Source organism: Penicillium hispanicum (genome assembly GCF_028827665.1).
Source record: "Penicillium hispanicum strain IBT 35686 chromosome Unknown utg000002l_segment0_segment0, whole genome shotgun sequence".
In the NCBI taxonomy this organism is placed as follows: domain Eukaryota; kingdom Fungi; phylum Ascomycota; class Eurotiomycetes; order Eurotiales; family Aspergillaceae; genus Penicillium; species Penicillium hispanicum.
This window is the reverse complement of record NW_026623194.1, coordinates 1740062-1759389: the sequence shown is the minus strand read 5'-3', so window position 1 is coordinate 1759389 and position 19328 is coordinate 1740062. Positions and strand designations below refer to the sequence as shown.

Below are 19328 nucleotides of genomic sequence, written 5' to 3'. Positions count from 1 at the left end.
CGCCTACCTCCGCGGCTTATGCCTCAGTCTTCCCTTCTTCCACTCGCCCTCCCTCACTTTCCGTCTACCGAGAACCTATCCTTAAGCTTCTTCATCTTTGACTTGGTTGCTTCGACCCCTTACTTCAAGATGCCGTCCCCACGCAATAGGGCGACTTCGAACAGAACTTATCACCGAAGGTCAAGGACGAGATCCTCTATGACACAGACTTACTCGACATCGATGGTGCTACATACGCTACAGCCGTGAAGCTATATATCGCTAAGTGCGTTGAAACCTTCAACGCTAGAAAGGAAACCGAGCGTGTACTGTGGACCAAGGACTACCTACCTAGATCGGCTATGCTACAAAGACGATTAGAACCGGTATCCCCTTTATAATATGTCTAACCGGAGAATATATCCTGCTAGGAACAACCCCTCTTGCCGCACTATCTACCGAGGCTGTCTATTTCTACACCAAGTTGGATCCTAGTGAGGAACGTAAGAGTCACTCGATTTCCACCGCAATAGAGCATATACCTAAGGGGCACTACGTAGTTGTCTAAGCCTATAATATGTTTCAACTCACTTTTCAGAGCCCCTTGTTTATCAGGACTAAAAGGACTACCTTGGGACTAGCTAGAAGAGGGAAAAGACTAGGGCACCAGAGTGTCACTAAACAATATCAATCGCGTTCCAGATCACCCAGGTGGTCATGGTCATCAGTATTTCCAAGGTTGCTCTACGGTGCGCAATATATTTCCAGCCCTGTTCTCGCCACAGAGATGGTCTTCTCAACTCTAGTGAGGTACTTAAATATCGCCGTCTTTGAACTCGCTGTCCGCAAGGCTAGTGCATACCGAGTATATATTTACATCAAGCACGACATATCTCTACTCTGGCCCAACTTACTCCTGAATGCACTATTGCATTATAGATCGTGGCTATGCCATCGTCTGCCTTGCCACTGCAGTAACATGGTCGGAATAAAACTGGCACCCATGATCAAGGCGGCGATCACGCCAGAGCTCTTAGCGATGCCAATGCTATCGAACATCGAGGTAAACCTAATCCCAATCATTAGCAAGCATTTAATGGAAATACTGGATGAGGTACATACCAGAAGGGACCAATAAACCCCCATGTCGATCGCACAGAGTTGATAAATACACCCACACTACCAGCGTCCTGGGGATACGTATCGACGGCGTAGGTAGTCAGCACAGTAGTGACGACCTGGTTGCCAAACGCAGCTATACCTGTTCCCACGATAGGCTGCACTGACCATTTCCCAGGGGTAGACTGCTCGGTACAGACCAAAAAGACCACCATGCCGGCAATAGTCAACAAGAACCCGATATAGCTCAGCCAGAGCCGGTACTCGGGCGCAGGCTTCCGACCAATGCGGCGTGCGCGCGCATTCATCCACATATCAGACATAAAGCCACCTAGCTGTTCGCCCAGCAGAGAGCCAATGATCAAGCCCAGGAACTGGAGTCCCAGCTGCTGGGCATTCAGTTTGAACTTGCTCTGCAACAACTGGGGAACCTCGACAGAGCCCATGACGGAGGCGAACAAGAATACCATCGCATAGGCGATTGCGGCGAGGAGTACCGGCACGTTTGCAAACAGGGTTAGAGGGTGGTAGAATTCCGCAAATCGCATCGGGGTCGAATCGATTCGGCGGAGGGACAGGTACTCGCGCCTGAAAGCAGACGACTGCGACTGGACATCGGCACCGATGTAGCGGGTTTCAGGGCCGAAAAATATGTAAAGAATGAGTTGAACCGCATTGGTCTCGTGGTTCTATCAGTGGGATCGTTCATCACTGATATGATACAGACAGACTCACAATTGCAAGGACCCAATAGATCCAGCGATAACCCACACGCTGGGCCACAAAGCCGAAAATGAACGGCCCGATAGGAACACCCAACGTCACCATCACCGTCCAAATACCCATATATCGCGCTCTCTCATGCCGAAAGAACGTTTCCGTAACCACACCGCTGCCGATCGCCATGGCGGGCGAAATGAAGAACGATACCAGCGCACGACACGCAGCCATGGTGGCATAGTCTGTACTCTTTGCGCAGCCAATATTGCACACGCAGCTTAGCACCAGCGAAAGCAGGAAAATCGGGCGTCGCCCAATTCGGTGTGAAAGTGGTTTCCAGAATAATGGGGCGCCCCCGAGAATGGCGATCTGCAATGAGGTGAGATAGCTGACTCGTTGCAGAGAGACTCCGACGTCGAGGGCAATGTCTTCGTAAGCGCAGATGATGGACGAAGCAGTAAACGTGCCCATGAACGCGTGGAACGCGACCAGGCATAGGTTAGTGGTTTTCTATGATTCTGTCAACCAACTGCCCGCCTAGAGAGTGGTTTGTTCTGTGGGCTGCTGCATACCTTCCACAGCGGCCAGTTGTACGGATCTGCAGGGTTCATGCTAGGAATTGGATCGAGATCGAAGGTGCCATGCCGTTCGCTCAGATAGGATCTATGTGAATCTGAGAGGAATCTGCTTGGGTCTGAGGCTAGACCGACATCCTTCTCGTCCACATAGTCTGAATCGGGTTGGACGACATCATGCTTGTTCGACGCCATTGTGAATGCAATTCAGGAGAATGATTCAGGTCACGGCGGGAGTCCAGGACAGAAAAAGGAGGGCTGCAGATAAGGGGGTTGCATCAACCCCGCGAGATCTACATACGCGGGATCCGTCATTTCAGCGGCATGCCTTAACAGGCGAGAGGAAGATGGGGAAAACGTGGAGTTCTGAAGTCTGTAGGCGACAGCCACCGTACCGGCGGAGCCATGAGATGGCAGTTTAAGCAACCACGACGACAGTGGCGGCTGGTCCGGTAGTTATAATAACGGTAGATTTGCCGGAGGATGCGAGTCATTGGAGACGGAGTCCGGGCTGGGCGTGCAGAAGTCTGTGCCCGGAGTTGCAAGCCGGCTTGTGAGGCGCTTAGTACGGTGGTCAACCGAGATGCCTCGCTCCTTTTGCTGGCAACTGCCGAGCTGACATCCCGGGATGTGTACTGTTGGGAGATGTGGTTGGTTGGAAGAACAAAGATTGGTTCGGCGGGACGAGCGAGTTAACTAGCTATGGGGAACTCCGGGGAAACTCCACGAAGATCCACATCAGGCATGGGGCCGGACGGGTGTACTTGGCTACGCAGATTACTGTGATGATTGGGGTCAATTTTTGATTAACGTTCATCGCATTGCAGGGCAACATGTATAGTGAGCAACGAGTGCCAATTGCCAATTTCAGACAGGCTGATGATTGGCATGGCCAGCCTCACGAAGGGGCTGGACGGGGGGATGCACACAGGACGCATTCCCGGTCTATCATAGACCTCTGGAGACAGGCATATGGCCATGAATTAGCAGTCTGGCCACCTTGAGTCATCCGAACGACCGACGAAACCTATTTCCACATATAGACTCTGGCCAGCGGTCGATGCTCGTACCTGGACGAACTTCAGTACTCCGTGCTGACATTGGCTAGTCGTGAGCAAGGGACTAACGAGTCCAGCCAGTTTCATAGGGCGATCTTGCGCTGGGTAGTATCGAGAAACCCAGGCGAAACGAACACTTCGGCGCGGTCCCCGGGGCACCCTGAGGTTGGTGCATGACTTTGCATGACTTGGGTGCTCGAATCCCGAGAGGTGGTAGGCTGCAAACCATCAGGACTGAATAGGTCGAAATGTCTTCTACTTGCGAAAAAAGACTCACTCTAGTGGCACCCCCGGTGCTATACCTAGGTGGCTGGGCTCGTTCCATGTAAATTGGATGTATGAAGTGTCGATTTGGTCGACGTGGTCACACCTCCATGCCATCCTCCGATAGATTGCTCGGCGCACTGCTCACGCCCGATGTGTCACTATTGGGAGTGACTGGGACACGAGAGCGGACTTGTGTGCCCCATTCGCGAATGCTGGGGACGCCGCCTTCGATGACAACGGGATGTTCCTCAGCACTCTTCCCAAGGACGGTGCCGGCATACCGAGATTCCTCCCCAGTCTTGCTGTGTTTCTTCTTCAGAGCCGTCAGGAAATCTTCCTTCTCAACGGCGTCCGGGTCGACCATGTCACCCTCGCTGGGGACAAAGCCTGCAATGCGCCGGATCTCGCGGTGTGCCGGGCCAGTAATCCAGCTGAGGAGAGATTCCAGGCCACGCAGGTCCTCATCCCCAGTCCAGTCTTCTTCCCATTCCCGTAGCTGTGGCCGTAGTGCTCCAGCATCTTGAAGGGCCTGATAGACATCTTCAAGGACTGGAGAAGGATCGTCGGGATGGGCGTTAGCGGCGTGGCCAGCGGTTGAGGAGGCAAGGATCATGATGTATCGCGCGGTCAAATCGGCCAGTGATTCCAACACGGACGGCCGTGTCGAGTGAAAACCCTGAGCGCGGAGAATCTGGATTATAGGGGGGCGAAGGAGAGCGTTGTGGAGGTTGTGGCCAGACATGGTGCTTAGAACGTGGGTGTCATGAGACGAATGCAATTGAGAGGGACAAGATTGGTATCGGAAGAAGGAAATGAAATATATTCCAGGTCGTGGAGGAGTTCTGAGAGAGGTTGGAAGTTGTAGCTGGCGGCGCAGTGTTGGATGAAAGCGATGGTGCTGAAGGCGCGCGCGCGGAATTATTGAAAGCGGAGAATTCGGTCTGCCGCGACTTGGCTTCCACCTCCTTCCCATCCTCCCATACGCCCAACGCCGTTTCTCCTTCCTTTTCATGCGCCAAGCGCGCCGTTTTTGATCGCACGAAGAGCTCTGACGTCCACGCATCATGTCTGATGCACCGCGACCAACCCTCAAGCTCAAGTTCGGCAAGAAGCCGGCAGAGCCCCCGGCCGAGCCTGCGGCACCTCCAGCTGAACCTGCCCAACCCAAGCTCACCCTGAAGATCGGTCGCAAACCCCAACCCGAGACGACAGAAGAGAAGCCTAAGAAAAAGAAGAGCTCGACGAAAAAGAGACCCGCCGAGAATGTCGCGCAGCCTGAGCCCACGACAGTCCAGCAAGGCCCCAAACGCCTGAAGTTGAATCCCTCCAAGAAACCTGGGCTACAGTCTATTCGGCTCAAGAACAAAGGCGTGGCTCTGACACGACCAGTTGGCGTGGGATATGACTCAGAGGCGTCTGACACGGAGGCGGATCCGGTCATCGAAGAGCAGTTCATCCTGCGAATGCTACCGGGGGATGACTGCGAGTATCTACGGCAAGCGATCAACGAGCGGCGATTTGACAAGTCCGAGTTCTCCTTCAAGCCATTAAATCGCGAGGGGCGACGCGCTATCCTCAAAATTCGAGACAAACAATACGCCGCCTCGTTAGTCGATCTTCCCTGCATCATCGAGGGCATGAAAAGCTGGGACCGTCGGGGGTGGTATAAATCAGCGGATATATGTCAAATGCTACTGGTACTGGGACAAGTCTCCAGCGACCAAGAAGCTCTGGAGTTTCCACTGCCTCCTGAGGTTGAACACCCGGATGATAAGACAATACAATACCCTCACGGTCTCGCGCCACCATTACGCTGGGTCCGAAAACGCCGCTTCCGCGATCGTGTGAGCTCACGTACCATCGAACAAGTTGAGAAGGCTGTGGAGGATTTGATCGCTCAAGACGAAGAATCAGTGTTGTCACCACGATTCGAGTTGGTGGATAGCACGTCTCTGAACCGTGCTGAAGGATACGTGCAAAGCGGAGACTACGACGACTACTACGATGAAGATCAAGATGCTGAAGGCGAGGCGGAAGAAGAGATGATGGATGACTTCGAAGACGCACTCGCTGCTGAAATGGAGGCCGCGCTGGCTGCAGATGACGACGCCGCGAACGCGCCAGAACAGGCAGAGACACCATCCGGCAAACCTTCCATGCCAGGGGGACCACCTGGAGCCGGTGCGGATTCATCTGGCGATGAGAGTGATGACTCCGATGAAGGCGGCGACGTTGGGGAAGATGACCTTGATGACGAGCAGCTCGAACAGCAACGCCAGCTCCAACAACAGCGTGAAGAGGTCGCTGAGCTGGAAACGCTCATTCGCACCGAAACTGCAACCTGGGAGAAGGTGCAGAACCACATTCTACGCAACAAGATGGGCCGGCGCATCCAAGAGCTCAAGAAGGATTTGGCTCTGAAAAAGGTCTCCATCGGAATGCCCGCTGATGGCGACGATTGATTTGAATAACAGCTCTTTGAACTCGGATTGAATTTAAAACATAATCCATATTGACATGGTCTTTCTTTTATATCCATGATGTCGTTGTTGCCATAAAGCCGGTTGTAGGCATTGACGTCATGCACCTATCAGACGAGGTCCATCTCCGAGAATCCGTCCTACATTGCGCACACTCTGTTTCTCAATCCTCGAATCTCCATTGGATCAAGCTTCGTTCGACGCCCCTTCTCGTCAATATCACCGACAGACTCTCGCCATAAAATGGAAACCCGCAGTCAGCGCAAACAGCCCGAACAACCACCCAAGCAAGCCGCATACTCGCAAGCTTCAAATCCAGTGTCGCATACTCCCCATGAACAGCGTGCATCTGCTCCACAAACCCGACACCACGGGGACTCTCTAGCGTCAATCACACGCCGGACTGCAGAGTCCAAGCCCTCGAGCGACGACGCTCGCGCCCGGCTTGCCGAGGAACACCAGCAACAGCAGACGAGAACGCAGACTTCCCCAGACGTCGATATGGATTACGGCGTCGAACAGCAACCCGCCGAGGGCTACATTGCGGATTCCGTTCAGCGGAAAGGGATGGGGACGCAGCGTGCCCAAGCTGGCGCACATGCCGGCCCTGTCGGCAGTGCTGCTGGGCCCGGACACCCTGGATTCGGTGAGCAGGGCGACCTCGCGGCTCATATGGACCAGAAACGAGAAGAGCATGATCGCTTGCTGGGTGACAGGGTCGGACACAGTCCCGCGGAGCCAGACTATGACGTCGCGGAGCGAGAGGCTGTGCGACAGCGTAAATTGAAGCAGAACGAGAATGTCAATGTTGGACAGGCGGTTCAGGAAGCGACAGGCAGCCCGGCTGTTTGAAGTCTGTAACGATCTCTTGTCGTATACGCTGGGAGTCGCATTCGTCCATGTTTTCATATTTGAGAGAGGAGTGTCCAATTCTGGAGCTTATATGTACATTGCCTATCGATTCTGCAATCAAATAAAACTCGCATCAGCCAGCGTTTTCCCGACGCATTTCTCGAAGAACTCCACCAACATTGCACTGATCTCATCTCTCGCCTCCAGTTGCAGTTAATGGCTCGACACATTGACTCTGCCTGGGCATTGCAACCTGTGAGTATCGGAGAATCTGGGCTGTGCAACTGCAACCACTCTCCCCCTTCGACCCAGCCATCCCACATTGCCATATCATGGCAGCCATGCCATCGAAAACCTGTCCTGTTCCAAATCTACACAAATTTCTACCATCTCTGAACAACAATTCACTCGGTACTCTTGGAGGCCTCTTTGCAGATTATGTCATCGCTCGGCCTCCAGGGCTGGCATGTGATGCCGCGGAGCTCTTACTATCGCATCCGACGACCGAGACTCAACCTCATGCTCAACAGTCGTGGGGAAAGCATCTTTCCTCAAGATCTGGAGCTGAGGAAGCGAAGCTTTGACACTGCCGATCATGGCTCTCTTCACCGTGCCAATTTCCTCGACCGGTGGCTCCATCGTGTGCACCACGCCCACCGCAGACCAGAATCAAGAGCAGCAGAATATCTATCTGCTGACATTCACCTTGCCCAAAGACAACCGATTGACGCCGGCTTTCATTGATGCGTTGATCCTGGCACTGGACATCGTCGAGCACCGCTATCCCAAGGGTGTCGTGGTCACGACCAGTGGAATCGCCAAGTTCTACTCGAATGGCCTGGATCTGGATGTCGCCCTGAGCCACGAGGGATTCCTGGAGCACTGGCTGTGGCGGTTATTCAGGCGCTTCCTGACGTACGTGTTACGACCCCGTTCCATCGTCCCAGCCTAGATCGAAGTCCAGACTGACCCTTGACTTAGATATCCCATGCCAACCGTGTGTCTGCTCAATGGCCACGCCTTTGCGGGCGGCTTCATGCTTGCCATGTACCACGACTACCGGGTACAAAACGCAGAAAAGGGATTCCTGTGTGTCAATGAACTCGAGTTCGGTGTTCCGCTTCAAACGCCCATGATGGCCATTTTCCGCGAGAAGTTGCCGCCGACCACCTTCCGGAATGTAATCTTGGAAGCGCGTCGATTCGGCGGCAAGGACGCGCTGCAAGCTGGGATTGTGGATGCGGTCGGTGGACTGGACGAGACCATCGCTTTGATTCAGGACCGGAAGCTGCTGAACAAGGCAGCGACGGGCATCTATGGCACCATGAAAGAGGAAATGTATTCCCGGGTGCTAAATAGTCTGGACGACCACGCAGGGAATGTGGCTTGGAGGGGGAAGATTGAGGAGGGAAACCAAGGCTTGCGAGAGGAAGGACTGCGGGCTGTAGAAGAATTCGAGGGAAAGAGCAAGCCAAAGCTCTGAGATGATCCTGGTTAAAGATATTTAGATGTAGTGCCTGGGTGTACATATAGTGACAGCTGCACCTCTTTATTCCAGCTCCGCCCGCGAAGGAAATGAAGTAAGAAATGTCGATATTTGACTTTTCATTCTTTGATTCCTCCTTCCTGTCCTTGGGTCCAGACTGATGCAATTGTGACCATTCCACCAAGGTTCGAGCTGAGGAAATCGCGAACATCGGGAGTATAACACGGATCGAAGCCCAACTGGGTCATTCCAACGTCGCTTGTTTTCACTGTTTTTCTTCTCTTCCGCAGACCGGAGGTCTTTCCTTCTTTTCATTCCCTCCATCTCAGTGGAGAGATAACTGGATCTTCTTTCGAGAGACTCCTTCAGATTATGACTTGCGGGGACCGGTGTCTGTTATGCCACCTCTCCTTCGAAAGAAGGGGAAGTCCGTTGGTCGACTGGGTTGCCAGTGAGTAAAACCTCCCAGGATGCAACTGTTTCTGACCGGGAGTTTTGAGAAAGTATACCTCACCAACCAACAAGTTCACTTATCGAAGTTCCCGGCATCTGACTGGACTCGTCCGTGGAATAAAGGGTTGCATGATCCGATCACAAACCTTGCGCAAGATGTGACCCGTTGGGCATGGAAGAGCCCAGCAGCCGCCTTTCTGTTTCATGCTGACTGCTGGGAAACTCTGGTGAATCCACTGGGCAACGAAGATCTGGACCTGGAAAGACTTTTTGAGATATTTGGCAATATTCCATGGTCTCTTCAAAGGAATGAATGGGAGTGTTGGGGGTGTGCGTCTGCTCTGACAATGCAATTGGTACTATTCTTGGCCTCCAGAACTAACCAACCCCCATTCTTTAGTAAATCAGTTCGGCCAGGTACATGGGGATCCATGGTGTCCCCCAAGCTTTCAACGTCTGCTTTCGGGTGCTCGTCTGCCACGCACAACGCAGACTGTAAAGCCGTGTCTTCCAATGAGAGAGAACGCAAGTGATTTGTTCCAGCTTTTACCACTGGAACTACTACACGAAGTTGCAAAGCGTATTTCGACCAAGGATTATCTCAGTCTCCGTCTGGCCTCGCGAGCAGCCGTGTCATTGTGGGATAGCCAGTCCTTCTGGAAAACAAGATTCTATATGAATGGCGATCGTGGTTTTCTCAGCTATCTGACAGAGGGCGATCAGAGCCTTCCGTCAGGCCAGCCACGAGACTGGCGCAGTCTGTATCGTATAACCCGGAGGGCTGCAAACTGGAAACGGCTTCGAGTGAGATACACGCTCTGGACCAAAGCAAAATGGTTCCAGGATATGTACGTGATGACCAAGCCGCCGAAGGTGTCCCTTTCATGGGGAGAATGGTGTCAAGTCAGAAAGCTTCAGTGGCAGACCGTCGTCGCGGCAATCAAGCACGGTATACATTCCATGAACACCAGGCCCGGCCAGTGTGTCAAGGAAAAAGCACTTTCGCAGACCGTCTTAATAGACAAGGCCGTGGTCAAGCTCGGGGTGTCCATTCTCCAGGAGAAGGATAAAACCTACATTGCAGGCATCGACCTTGTTAGAAACGGTCTGCAGGCGGACAGAACCCTTGGATATCGAATTCCAGGCAAGCAACTCTTTGTAGATGTCGAACCTTCCTTCCACATCAAAGGGTTTGAAGTATATCTGGACGATTCCGCGATTCACGCAATTCGGCTTTGTACGGGCGCCCCGTATACAGGGGATTTCCATTTCTCCAGTTGGCTAGGAACCCCGACAGGTCATTGCAGGAAGTTGATATCTGAGCACGAGATCCATGCTCTTTCGGCCAGTTTCGATGTAAGTTACGTCCCGCGCCTCTGTTCTCTCGGACAGATTCTATCCAGGTATTGACCACCGCAACCAGCGACGCCGCATGTTGAGGTTATCCATTCGACCCGCCAATCCCTCGCGTCGTCGGAAGAAGGCCCGAACTAAATGAACACTAAACCCTGGAACTTTGCTTGGATGCAAGACGGCCTGTTGTCCTCGCTTCGACTATACTTGCTTCCGGAGACGCCGACGGCGTTTATGGATAGCTGACACAGCCCCGTTAGCTAGACGCGACAATGCGAAATAAGAGAGCAATATCACATTCAATCAAGCTCAGTAGAGGACCGCGCTGCATTTCCTATTTTCAATCGTGAGCATTCGGACCGATTGACCGGCACATCAACTCCGGTAGATCCATGTATGGATAAGTCTGCGCCTGGTCGAGTAATTGGCAACGTTCCTCGAGTCGTTACCAACATCACCAGAGCTACATCCCATCCTGATGTGCCGAAGGTCGATTTGCTGCGGAGTTTATGAGTGAACTGGTACACCTCGCAGTGCACCATGAATAGGGCAAATACGTGGAATGATGAGCTGCCAATCTTCAAGATGTATGAGAATTAAATAGTAGAACCGAGCCGTTCGTGGGCTGAGAAGAGATCCAGTCCCAGTCAGCATCATACCGCTCGTGGAGCAATCCTGTTATATACACAGCTTCAGATATGGCTGTCAAGCTCGATTATAAGAATTGGACATTATATTATCATGCATGACTGCTGATGCAGTCCATGACCCGACGAGTCTCCAGGCTCGGGATTTGAGATGGGTCGACACGCCCACGCAACTCCTAACATGCATTTCCAGTACTGCGAGCTACCATTTTCTGAGCCAGCAGGAATCCGGATTCGACTTTTATTGGACTTTCTGGTAGCTCAGCGTACCCCACTGGCTCTGCCTCCATTCCGACTTGTACTCGGTATCCATGGCCTGCAGTTCCTGGCCGCTCTTGTCGTTCAGCGCCCGCTGGAGGCGACCCTGTCGGCGCTGTCGAAGACACCAAAACGCAATTGCACCTGCGGCCAATAAGCCGGCAACCACTGCGCCGATGTAGACACCAATGTGGGCGCCTTTGCCCAGATCATCCCATTTCTCGGACGCGCTCTTCGCTTTGGGCTTGTTGAGCTCGTTTAATGCGGTGGAGTTCCCACTGGAGAATCAGTTAGACGAGTCGAAAAGAACCACCGAAGCAAGAACTCGGCGGTCTCGGTATTCCTAGGAATGAGATCCAGAAACTCACCTGACCACATTGATGCTGTCATAAGTGCCAGTGGTGCCCTGGTACTGATACTCCTTTCCACTGTGGAAATCCTGTACACGAAGCTGGGAAACGCTCATGATAAAGGGCAGATCGTCCCAATCCACCATTCCGCCACCCCATTCGATATTTCCTTTCGACTGTCCATCGACGCCGACGGGCCAGTTGCTAACCTTGACTTTGCAGGGCGTCTGGGGATAGTTCTTGCCATAGAGGGTCAATGACTCGGAGTAGTTCACGGTCCGTCGGAGATCGCCGTCGATCCACCATTCCAGGCGATCCTTGTCCCAGTAGGAGGTGTAGTTGTGGTACTCTGTGTCGGCGTTGGAGACAGCATGCATGGCACCGCGATTATCAGTGGTAGTGTTTCCTGCGGATCGAGGTCAGTATATCGAGTCCCAAAAAGCGTCGTCTCGTTTCGCACCGACCTTTGCCAAAGAAGTCGCTCTGGACCTCGCTGGTGTTATATCCAACCCATTCCCAGTCAATCTCGTCGAGATCGTCGGACTGGAGAATCACACTGCTGATGATGCCGGCGCCCTTGGCCATTTTGGCGTGGACCTCCATGACGCCGAAGAAGATGTAGAAATTCGACTCCAAGAGCGTGGACGCCTTCTTGGATCGGATGGCAAATTCCGCACCGGTCGAGGTGTAGTCAATCTTGCCAGTCTTCATCGTCCATAGCTTCTTGTCGAGAGTGGTGTTGAAAAGCCATGTATGCTCGGTGCCGAGAGCGGGATCGGCCGGGCAGGAGCTGTTGGTGAGCGGATTGCAGGACGTTTCGGACGACTCGGCCCATACATTTCCAAGTAGGGCGAGGAGCGAGAAAAGCAGAGAAAGCCGGAAGAAGGCCATCACGACTGGACGAGCGGACAAGGTCGTGGTGAGCTCCAAACGAGTCGAACGCCACCGGGCATCGGTCCCGGCTTCTATCAGGAGGATGGAAGGGGAAAAAAAGGATGACGGGGCCAAGAAAAGGAGAGAACAATAAGTGGGTTTCAGGAACCCGCATGCACATTTGATAATATGATTGTCTTAGCTATTCTAGTTCATGGGGGCTTCATGGTGGAGCTCACAGTGGAGTTTATGATAGTTCGTGGTGGCAGATGCGAAGCTCAAGCGTCGACAAGCGAGGCTAAAGGGCTAAAATTAGAGCCGGTTGACGTATACACCACCGTCAGGCTTTGTAGCGCACGCCATTTTATATACTCCACCCCAATGCGCCTCCACTCAGCTCTTCGGGCCCTTTGGGGGAACATTCCCAACCGCCGGTCTTGGGTAAATCCCGGGTTGACAGCCGCCTCTCGCTCTTCCGTTTCCAAGATTTGGTGGTCGGTGGAGGTAGATTTAAGGTCAATCGACTAAGCGACGGTTGATTCGACTCGATCAAGCTAGTTGAGGATACGTGTGCTCTCGACGCGCTAGTTTCGGTTCAATTCAGCCTCGTCTCCACCATCGACCTGACTCAGCGGGTTTGATAGCCCTAAATCCCAGATATGCCCCCCATTGGTGTGCTGGCGTGATACTGTAAGTCGACGTGGTGTCAAGATAATCAAGGGTGATTCAGAGACAATTCCGGTGTTCAGCTCATCCAGCTCAGCCCAGGACTCTGATATATACTCATCACTATATCACTGCCACTGATGGGCGAACTTGGTCTTGCCCGCTGGGTGCATGATCACGATCGCGCTCAGAATCTGCATCGTCATCACTGATCATCACTGACGTGATTAAGAATGTATCACAGAGGCGTGGGCGGGGATTGTATGCGGACATGGACAAGGCCTCTATAGAGCGCTTTGTATACATGCGATATCATCGAGTCCTCATCAAGTGCGTTGTCAGATTTGAGCGCTTTTCCTCTTTCGCCCAACCTAGTCCAGTTGTCCAGGGCAATTGATGAGAATACTATTCCAATGCAGCCGTGCATTGTTCTGTTCATTCCTCAACTCTTCGATGCCTTTCTTCTATACTCGGCTTTCCGTGCACTGGGAAGGACAGAAAAATATTCAAATACAGCCCAATGGTAGACCATGAATAGCCTGTGCCTAGGTTGAGACGGACAGATAGTAAGACAGCTCAGAAATCAACGTAAGCCACATACTCCAGTCTAAAGCAGCCCTGGAAAAAGATGCAAGCCCAAGATGCAAGGTTCACTTAGGTGCCTCGGTAAGCCAGCCGAAGCTAAGATGACTATAGGCCCGGGTGCAGTTCCGATGTGACATGGTTCATAAGCAGCCGCGTATGAGCTGTCTTAAACCGGGCATGCATTCTTCGCTCTAGCCAGACCGCGATCTGCGAGTCCATGGCCTCATTTCCGAGACCCGACATTTTCAGAACCAGTATCAACGGATGTGGTAGAATGGCAAGTGAGCATGGCAGGAACAGGTCAGGTTGCTCAGATACCAGCGTCAAAGCAGCTATCCGTCAATGCCAGCTCCTATCAACACCCAAGTGCGTCTCAGATTGCGCCCGCACTCGACGGCATTCATACAGCCCGAGTCGATGCCGGCGCACCGCGAAGCGCTTACGTCCTCGGACTTCGAGGAGCTTGGGCTTAGCGGGAGCCAAAGCTGCCAGACTGGTTTCAAAGAAAGAGACAATTGCCCCCTTAGTCAGGCTCGACGTAAGCTAAGTCTCGTCGCACATGTTCGAGATTCGAGGACATATGCCAGCATGCAATCACACTGCAAGAGAAGTAATACGTCGGCTGGAAGAGTCGGAGACTCGGTTGAGAAGACAACGAGGAAGTTTCCTGCCGCTTGCAACAAGGCCTCAATTCTTTCATCCGCTTCATCTCCAGGCTCAAACCGGCAGCTGAAAACGAGAGACGATGGGTACCTGAGATGCCAACGGACAAGAACCAGAATCGAAGGATCTCGGCCATCGCCAAGCAATGATCGCCAAATGCACGTCCATCTCGCGATGCCACGCTCCGTGCTCCACGCGGTCCTGTGCCGTTGTAGAGATGAATGCACGCGCACCACAGGTTGCATTCCTGTTCGGCCTGGTCTCCCCCTACTGGACAAAAAGCAATATGCCCAGTTCAACAGGGAAGTCCTGCGACGGAATTCGAATGCTGACTCTCGGAGGCACGATCTGACTGGACCATCCGCTACATCTCCGAATCTATCGAACATATCCGCCGAGATCAGGAGCTGAGGCCAGACATATCGGTTGGCCAGAGGAGGTCTATACAGCACATACCAAAGGTATAAAATGGGGGCAATACCTCGAGTTTTGGGTCTCAGATCCGCAGTCATCACAGTTCTTCCAGCGTGAAGTCCAATCTCGATCTTAAAAAGAAATCAATTGGTATGATCTGGCTGTAGTTGGGCCCCTTCGTGCGTGTGAGCCGATGAGCGACTGACAGAGTGAACCTCGCAATTGACATAGATCTGCCAAATTCACCATGCGGCTCAACTATCTGTTTGCCCTCCTGGCTCTGGGCAGTGCTGCGATTGCAGTCCCCGTTGCCAATGAAGCGAGTTCGTGATATCCCACCCCAAGTCTCGACATGATAAGTCTCTGACTGAGCATGATAGTTTCTGAAGCATCTGCAGGCGGCATCGGCGGTGGAGAAGGTGGCGGAGGTGGTATTGGCATTGGCATTGGCGCCGGTGCTGGGGGTGGCTTCGGTGCTGGCGGCGGTTCTGGCGGTGGTTCGGGAGGTGGCGGCGGCGGCGGCGGTGGCGGCGGTGGTGGTGGTGCTGGCGAGGGCGCAGGTCTTGGTGGAGGAGAGGGATTCGGCGGTGGTTTCGGTGGAGGAAGTGGTGCTGGAGAGAGCAGTGACATCTGGAAGAATTGATGCGCAGGATAAGCACGACGAGAGTATTCGGAACACATTCATTTAGAACTATCAATTCAGCGATGCTTGGATCCATCTGAATATGATCTATACAAATGTAGCATTGGGTCTCTCCGTATACATACAATGCAGAAAATCGATATCGAGTGATTTATCGGGAGGATTCTAACAACTGGTTTCACATAAAATACATCACATCGTCAGGTATGATAGCGCTGGCATCAAAGGAAAACTCTGGATTCACGCTGTTCACAATCATGTCTTCTTGGTCTTGCTAGGCCGGCCTAGCCGAGTGGGCGTTTCTAACTGGTCGACCAGTGGGCGATAGGGCGAGGCCAGCATGTATTCTTGCGCTGGTTGCCCGGGATGCGGTAGACGTAACTGTTCCTGGTGCATACGATCTAGAGGCTCTCCAATCACCTGGTATTTTGCCCAGTTGATTGGAGGCATGCGCACGACATTTTGTGGTGGGGGGATGTGGCCGAAAGCTGATGTAGAGGTCATTTCGTCTGCCGGTTTAGCGCCCTCTTTCTCATCTTCTTCATCAGTGTCCATTGGGCCATCGTCAGAAAACTGAATCACGGTCCCGCGGTCTTCGGTCTTCAAGCGACCCGCAGCCAAGTCGCGCGCAAAGCCCTCGGGGTCCGTTGCGGCAGCCTCTTTCATGCGCTCGAGTGACTTGATGTCGCGCAAGCTTTGCTGTTTCTGCAACTGCAAAATGGATATGGCGGAGCGGAGCGCGATCGCATCGGGATTTTCGCTCTCGGAGATGGACACGGGCGGAGGTGGCGGCTTAAAGACGGGCGGGACTGTTGGGGGAGGTGGCGGCTGGTATGCAGAGGTGAGATGGGGTAGAGTCCGTGTGGTGGGTGAGGGTGACAAGGGTGGCGGTATGATAGTTGCCTCGCCCGCAGCGACCGGGTCAAGATGGGCAAACACCGGCGTCAACGGGGAGTAAGGTGGGCAGGGTGGGGTGCCTGGTCGATCTTGCTCGATCAGAGCCTCAGCTGTCTTCTCCTGCGGCGTTGGCGCGGAAGTAGATACAGAAGCTGGCGTGGACTGCATGGTTGGAGGAGGAAAGAAGCCTGCAACTCCGTTGCAACTTTCAGGCGTTGGCGGAACAAAGTGAAGATTGGAAATCGAAGGCTGCGGTCCACTGGTTCTGGACCGGCGGGAAGTGACGACAACGCGATTATCGATAGGCAGAATCAATTCAATCTGGGGCTGTGGCGCTGTATTTGTAGCTTCGAGATGAAGGACTTTACAGTGAACAAATCTCGGTCAGATGGCCCAGTTGAATATTCACAACAGCTGTGAATAAGTCCTCGGTGTGTGTCTGAGAATTCACTGGATGACTGGCGAGGCGGCAAGGCACAATCAAGGCTCTGTTTCAGAGGCAACACCAGCTGCAGAAAGGGTGTGGTTCAATGGTGGCAATATAAGCACCCCAGAACTCTCTCCTTTACGGAAATTGCAGGAGAATCGGTCTGGGTGAATGGCGCAGGGATCTCTGGCCAGCAGAGATGCCACGCGCAATGTACCTTGTCAGGTACACGATCTGGATCCTGAGAGGACCATCGGGTCCACTTTGATTGAGTCACCTCAAGAGAATCTACCAGCGCTCTCCCTGAAGAGCGTTGGGCATTGACAAGCAACAGAGTCGGGTCGTCGCAAAGAGAACCTTGAAAGCATCCAGGATGAGGCGGTTGACCGCCCAGTTGACGGGCTCACCGCCCAGGAAAATTATGATCAGACCACCAGACTGGCTGCCTTCCACCACTCCTCCAGCACGCCAAAATGAAGCGCAAGACTGAGGAAAGAGGCTCACTGGATGCCAATGGACCTCCCGAGTCCAAAAAGCGCGTTCTCTCCAGCGAGGAAGCTACGGCGCGCTTTCGCGACGGCCTTTTCGATGCTGCGGAGCAACAGAAGTACACCGATGCATACACCAAGTCGACTCCGTATGTCTTGCACTCTCGCATGGACTCCAATTGATCCACGCTGATACAAGGACTCTTTTAGATACCTCCACGGTGTCATCTGCCCCTTAATTGAACCCTCTCTACTGCGATCCGTCCGAGATGAGATCCAAGAGCACCTGTCTTTCACCGAGAAGGAAACCGATATCTACAAGATCTTCCAGTCGGGTGATCTCGCCAACCTGGACGGTCTGGATGACTCGTCACTGTCTAAGCTACCGTCATTACTCAAACTCCGCGACGCCATGTACTCGGCGCGGTTCCGCGAGTACTTGTCCTCCGTCACCGGCTCCGGAAAGCTGAGCGGCCGCAAGACCGACATGGCCATTAACATCTACACGGAGGGGTGCCACCTGCTGTGCCACGACGACGTCATTGGCAGCCGACGTGTCAGCTACATCCTCTACCTGACCGACCCCGATACCCCATGGCAGGCCGAGTGGGGTGGCGCGCTGCGTCTTTACCCGACCACGACCGAGAAGGACGCCAAGGGCGAGGATGTCAAGATCCCCAGCCCAGACTACAGTCTCTCCATCCCGCCTGCCTTCAACCAGTTGAGCTTCTTCACCGTCCAGCCCGGAGAGAGTTTCCACGATGTCGAAGAAGTGTATCATTACCGCGAGGGTGAGGACAAGTCCAAGAAACGGGTGCGCATGGCCATCAGCGGCTGGTTCCACATTCCGCAAGAAGGCGAGGACGGGTATGAGGAAGGATTGGAAGAGAAGCTCGCTGAGCGCAGCAGTCTTGCGCAGCTCCAGGGCCGCGGGGACATTTACGACCTGCCTCAGCCGCAACCGATCCCGTGGGAGGAGGAGGAGGTGCAGGGCAAGGGCAAGGGCAAGATGGAAGAACAGAACGACGGCAACGAGTTCAACGAGACCGACCTCGAGTTTTTGGTTCAGTACCTCGCGCCCTCATACCTGACCCCCGACATCGCGGAGGAGATGTCGGAGGCGTTCTCGAACGAGTCATCGCTCAGTCTTGAGCGTTTCCTCAATGAGAAGTTTGCTTCTCGTGTGAGTGCGTACATTGAGGAGCAAGAGCGACAGGGTCTGCCCAACTCGTCGGGGCAGATTCAGACAGAAACCGAGTGGACGGTAGCTCGGCCGCCGCATAAGCATCGCTACCTGTACCAGCAGACCTCTCCTGGTGACGCCGCAAACCCCATCAAAGAGCTATTGAATGTTGTCTTCCCGTCGCAGGCTTTCCGGAAATGGCTTGCACTCATCACGGGTGTTGACCACCTCACTAGTCACAATTTCCTTGCCCGGCGCTTCCGTCGGGGTGCAGACTACACTCTGGCTAGCGGATACGATGGTGAAGAACCACGGCTCGAGTTCACGCTTGGACTTACTCCCACCATTGGCTGGGAGAAGCAAGAAGACGAGGAGGAGGAGGAGGGTGAGGAAGGGAACGACGGAAATGGCGAGGGCCAGGCATCTTCATCGAAGCCCAAGGAGCAGGCCGAAGACCAATCTGCCGAGCACCCATCCGTGGGTGGCTACGAGATCTATATGGCCGGCGACGAGGAAGAAGAAGAGGAGGAAGACGAAGACAACGCCGACCAGGTGCTGAAGCCGAAGAAAGCCAAGGCGGACCCTGCCATCTACCGATCTGCGGGTGCGGATGAGGATGATGGCATTCTGTTCAGTGCACAAGCTGGATGGAACCGCCTCAGCATCGTGCTCCGCGATAGTGGCACCCTCAAGTTCGTCAAGTACGTGAGTGCTGCCGCCAAGGGTGACCGGTGGGATATCACCGCCGACATTGGCGTGGAGTTTGACGAAGATGATGAGGATGAGGAGGACGAGGAGTAGAATGAAGGATGAAAGCATTTCAGCATGTTGCACAGCTGTTTCAAAAGTTTGTAGATATATCACGCCGTATCGAACTCGATTAATTGATGAG

The 19328-nt window shown here is 53.5% G+C and overlaps 10 protein-coding genes across 10 annotated transcripts; 6 read left to right on the top strand and 4 right to left on the bottom strand.

Moving 5' to 3' along the window:
• Nucleotides 1–912: 912 nt before the first annotated feature.
• On the bottom strand, nucleotides 913–2588 carry N7459_002364 (uncharacterized protein; the record flags this gene model as incomplete). Its single annotated transcript, XM_056941549.1, has 4 exons — nucleotides 913–1048; nucleotides 1102–1778; nucleotides 1834–2328; nucleotides 2391–2588. The coding sequence occupies 4 exons, from the start codon at nucleotides 2586–2588 to the stop codon at nucleotides 913–915; spliced, it is 1506 nt and encodes a 501-aa protein (XP_056803404.1).
• A 1227-nt stretch (nucleotides 2589–3815) lies between these two features.
• On the bottom strand, nucleotides 3816–4460 carry N7459_002363 (Bromodomain associated domain protein; the record flags this gene model as incomplete). Its single annotated transcript, XM_056941548.1, has 1 exon — nucleotides 3816–4460. The coding sequence occupies one exon, from the start codon at nucleotides 4458–4460 to the stop codon at nucleotides 3816–3818; it is 645 nt and encodes a 214-aa protein (XP_056803403.1).
• A 322-nt stretch (nucleotides 4461–4782) lies between these two features.
• On the top strand, nucleotides 4783–6180 carry N7459_002362 (transcription initiation factor TFIID subunit 7 family protein; the record flags this gene model as incomplete). Its single annotated transcript, XM_056941547.1, has 1 exon — nucleotides 4783–6180. One exon carries the CDS (start codon nucleotides 4783–4785, stop codon nucleotides 6178–6180), a length of 1398 nt encoding a protein of 465 aa, XP_056803402.1.
• A 261-nt stretch (nucleotides 6181–6441) lies between these two features.
• On the top strand, nucleotides 6442–7050 carry N7459_002361 (uncharacterized protein; the record flags this gene model as incomplete). Its single annotated transcript, XM_056941546.1, has 1 exon — nucleotides 6442–7050. One exon carries the CDS (start codon nucleotides 6442–6444, stop codon nucleotides 7048–7050), a length of 609 nt encoding a protein of 202 aa, XP_056803401.1.
• Nucleotides 7051–7645: 595 nt separating this feature from the next.
• On the top strand, nucleotides 7646–8533 carry N7459_002360 (enoyl-CoA hydratase/isomerase family protein; the record flags this gene model as incomplete). The annotated part of the gene is made up of 2 exons (XM_056941545.1): nucleotides 7646–7965; nucleotides 8032–8533. 2 exons carry the CDS (start codon nucleotides 7646–7648, stop codon nucleotides 8531–8533), a joined length of 822 nt encoding a protein of 273 aa, XP_056803400.1.
• Nucleotides 8534–9502: 969 nt separating this feature from the next.
• On the top strand, nucleotides 9503–10483 carry N7459_002359 (uncharacterized protein; the record flags this gene model as incomplete). Its single annotated transcript, XM_056941544.1, has 2 exons — nucleotides 9503–10226; nucleotides 10413–10483. 2 exons carry the CDS (start codon nucleotides 9503–9505, stop codon nucleotides 10481–10483), a joined length of 795 nt encoding a protein of 264 aa, XP_056803399.1.
• A 747-nt stretch (nucleotides 10484–11230) lies between these two features.
• On the bottom strand, nucleotides 11231–12488 carry N7459_002358 (glycoside hydrolase family 16 protein; the record flags this gene model as incomplete). The annotated part of the gene is made up of 3 exons (XM_056941543.1): nucleotides 11231–11525; nucleotides 11616–12003; nucleotides 12062–12488. The coding sequence occupies 3 exons, from the start codon at nucleotides 12486–12488 to the stop codon at nucleotides 11231–11233; spliced, it is 1110 nt and encodes a 369-aa protein (XP_056803398.1).
• Nucleotides 12489–15045: 2557 nt separating this feature from the next.
• On the top strand, nucleotides 15046–15441 carry N7459_002357 (uncharacterized protein; the record flags this gene model as incomplete). The annotated part of the gene is made up of 2 exons (XM_056941542.1): nucleotides 15046–15121; nucleotides 15179–15441. 2 exons carry the CDS (start codon nucleotides 15046–15048, stop codon nucleotides 15439–15441), a joined length of 339 nt encoding a protein of 112 aa, XP_056803397.1.
• A 255-nt stretch (nucleotides 15442–15696) lies between these two features.
• On the bottom strand, nucleotides 15697–16506 carry N7459_002356 (uncharacterized protein; the record flags this gene model as incomplete). Its single annotated transcript, XM_056941541.1, has 1 exon — nucleotides 15697–16506. The coding sequence occupies one exon, from the start codon at nucleotides 16504–16506 to the stop codon at nucleotides 15697–15699; it is 810 nt and encodes a 269-aa protein (XP_056803396.1).
• Nucleotides 16507–17238: 732 nt separating this feature from the next.
• On the top strand, nucleotides 17239–19237 carry N7459_002355 (oxidative DNA demethylase; the record flags this gene model as incomplete). The annotated part of the gene is made up of 2 exons (XM_056941540.1): nucleotides 17239–17402; nucleotides 17464–19237. The coding sequence occupies 2 exons, from the start codon at nucleotides 17239–17241 to the stop codon at nucleotides 19235–19237; spliced, it is 1938 nt and encodes a 645-aa protein (XP_056803395.1).
• Between the last annotated feature and the right edge of the window lie 91 nt (nucleotides 19238–19328).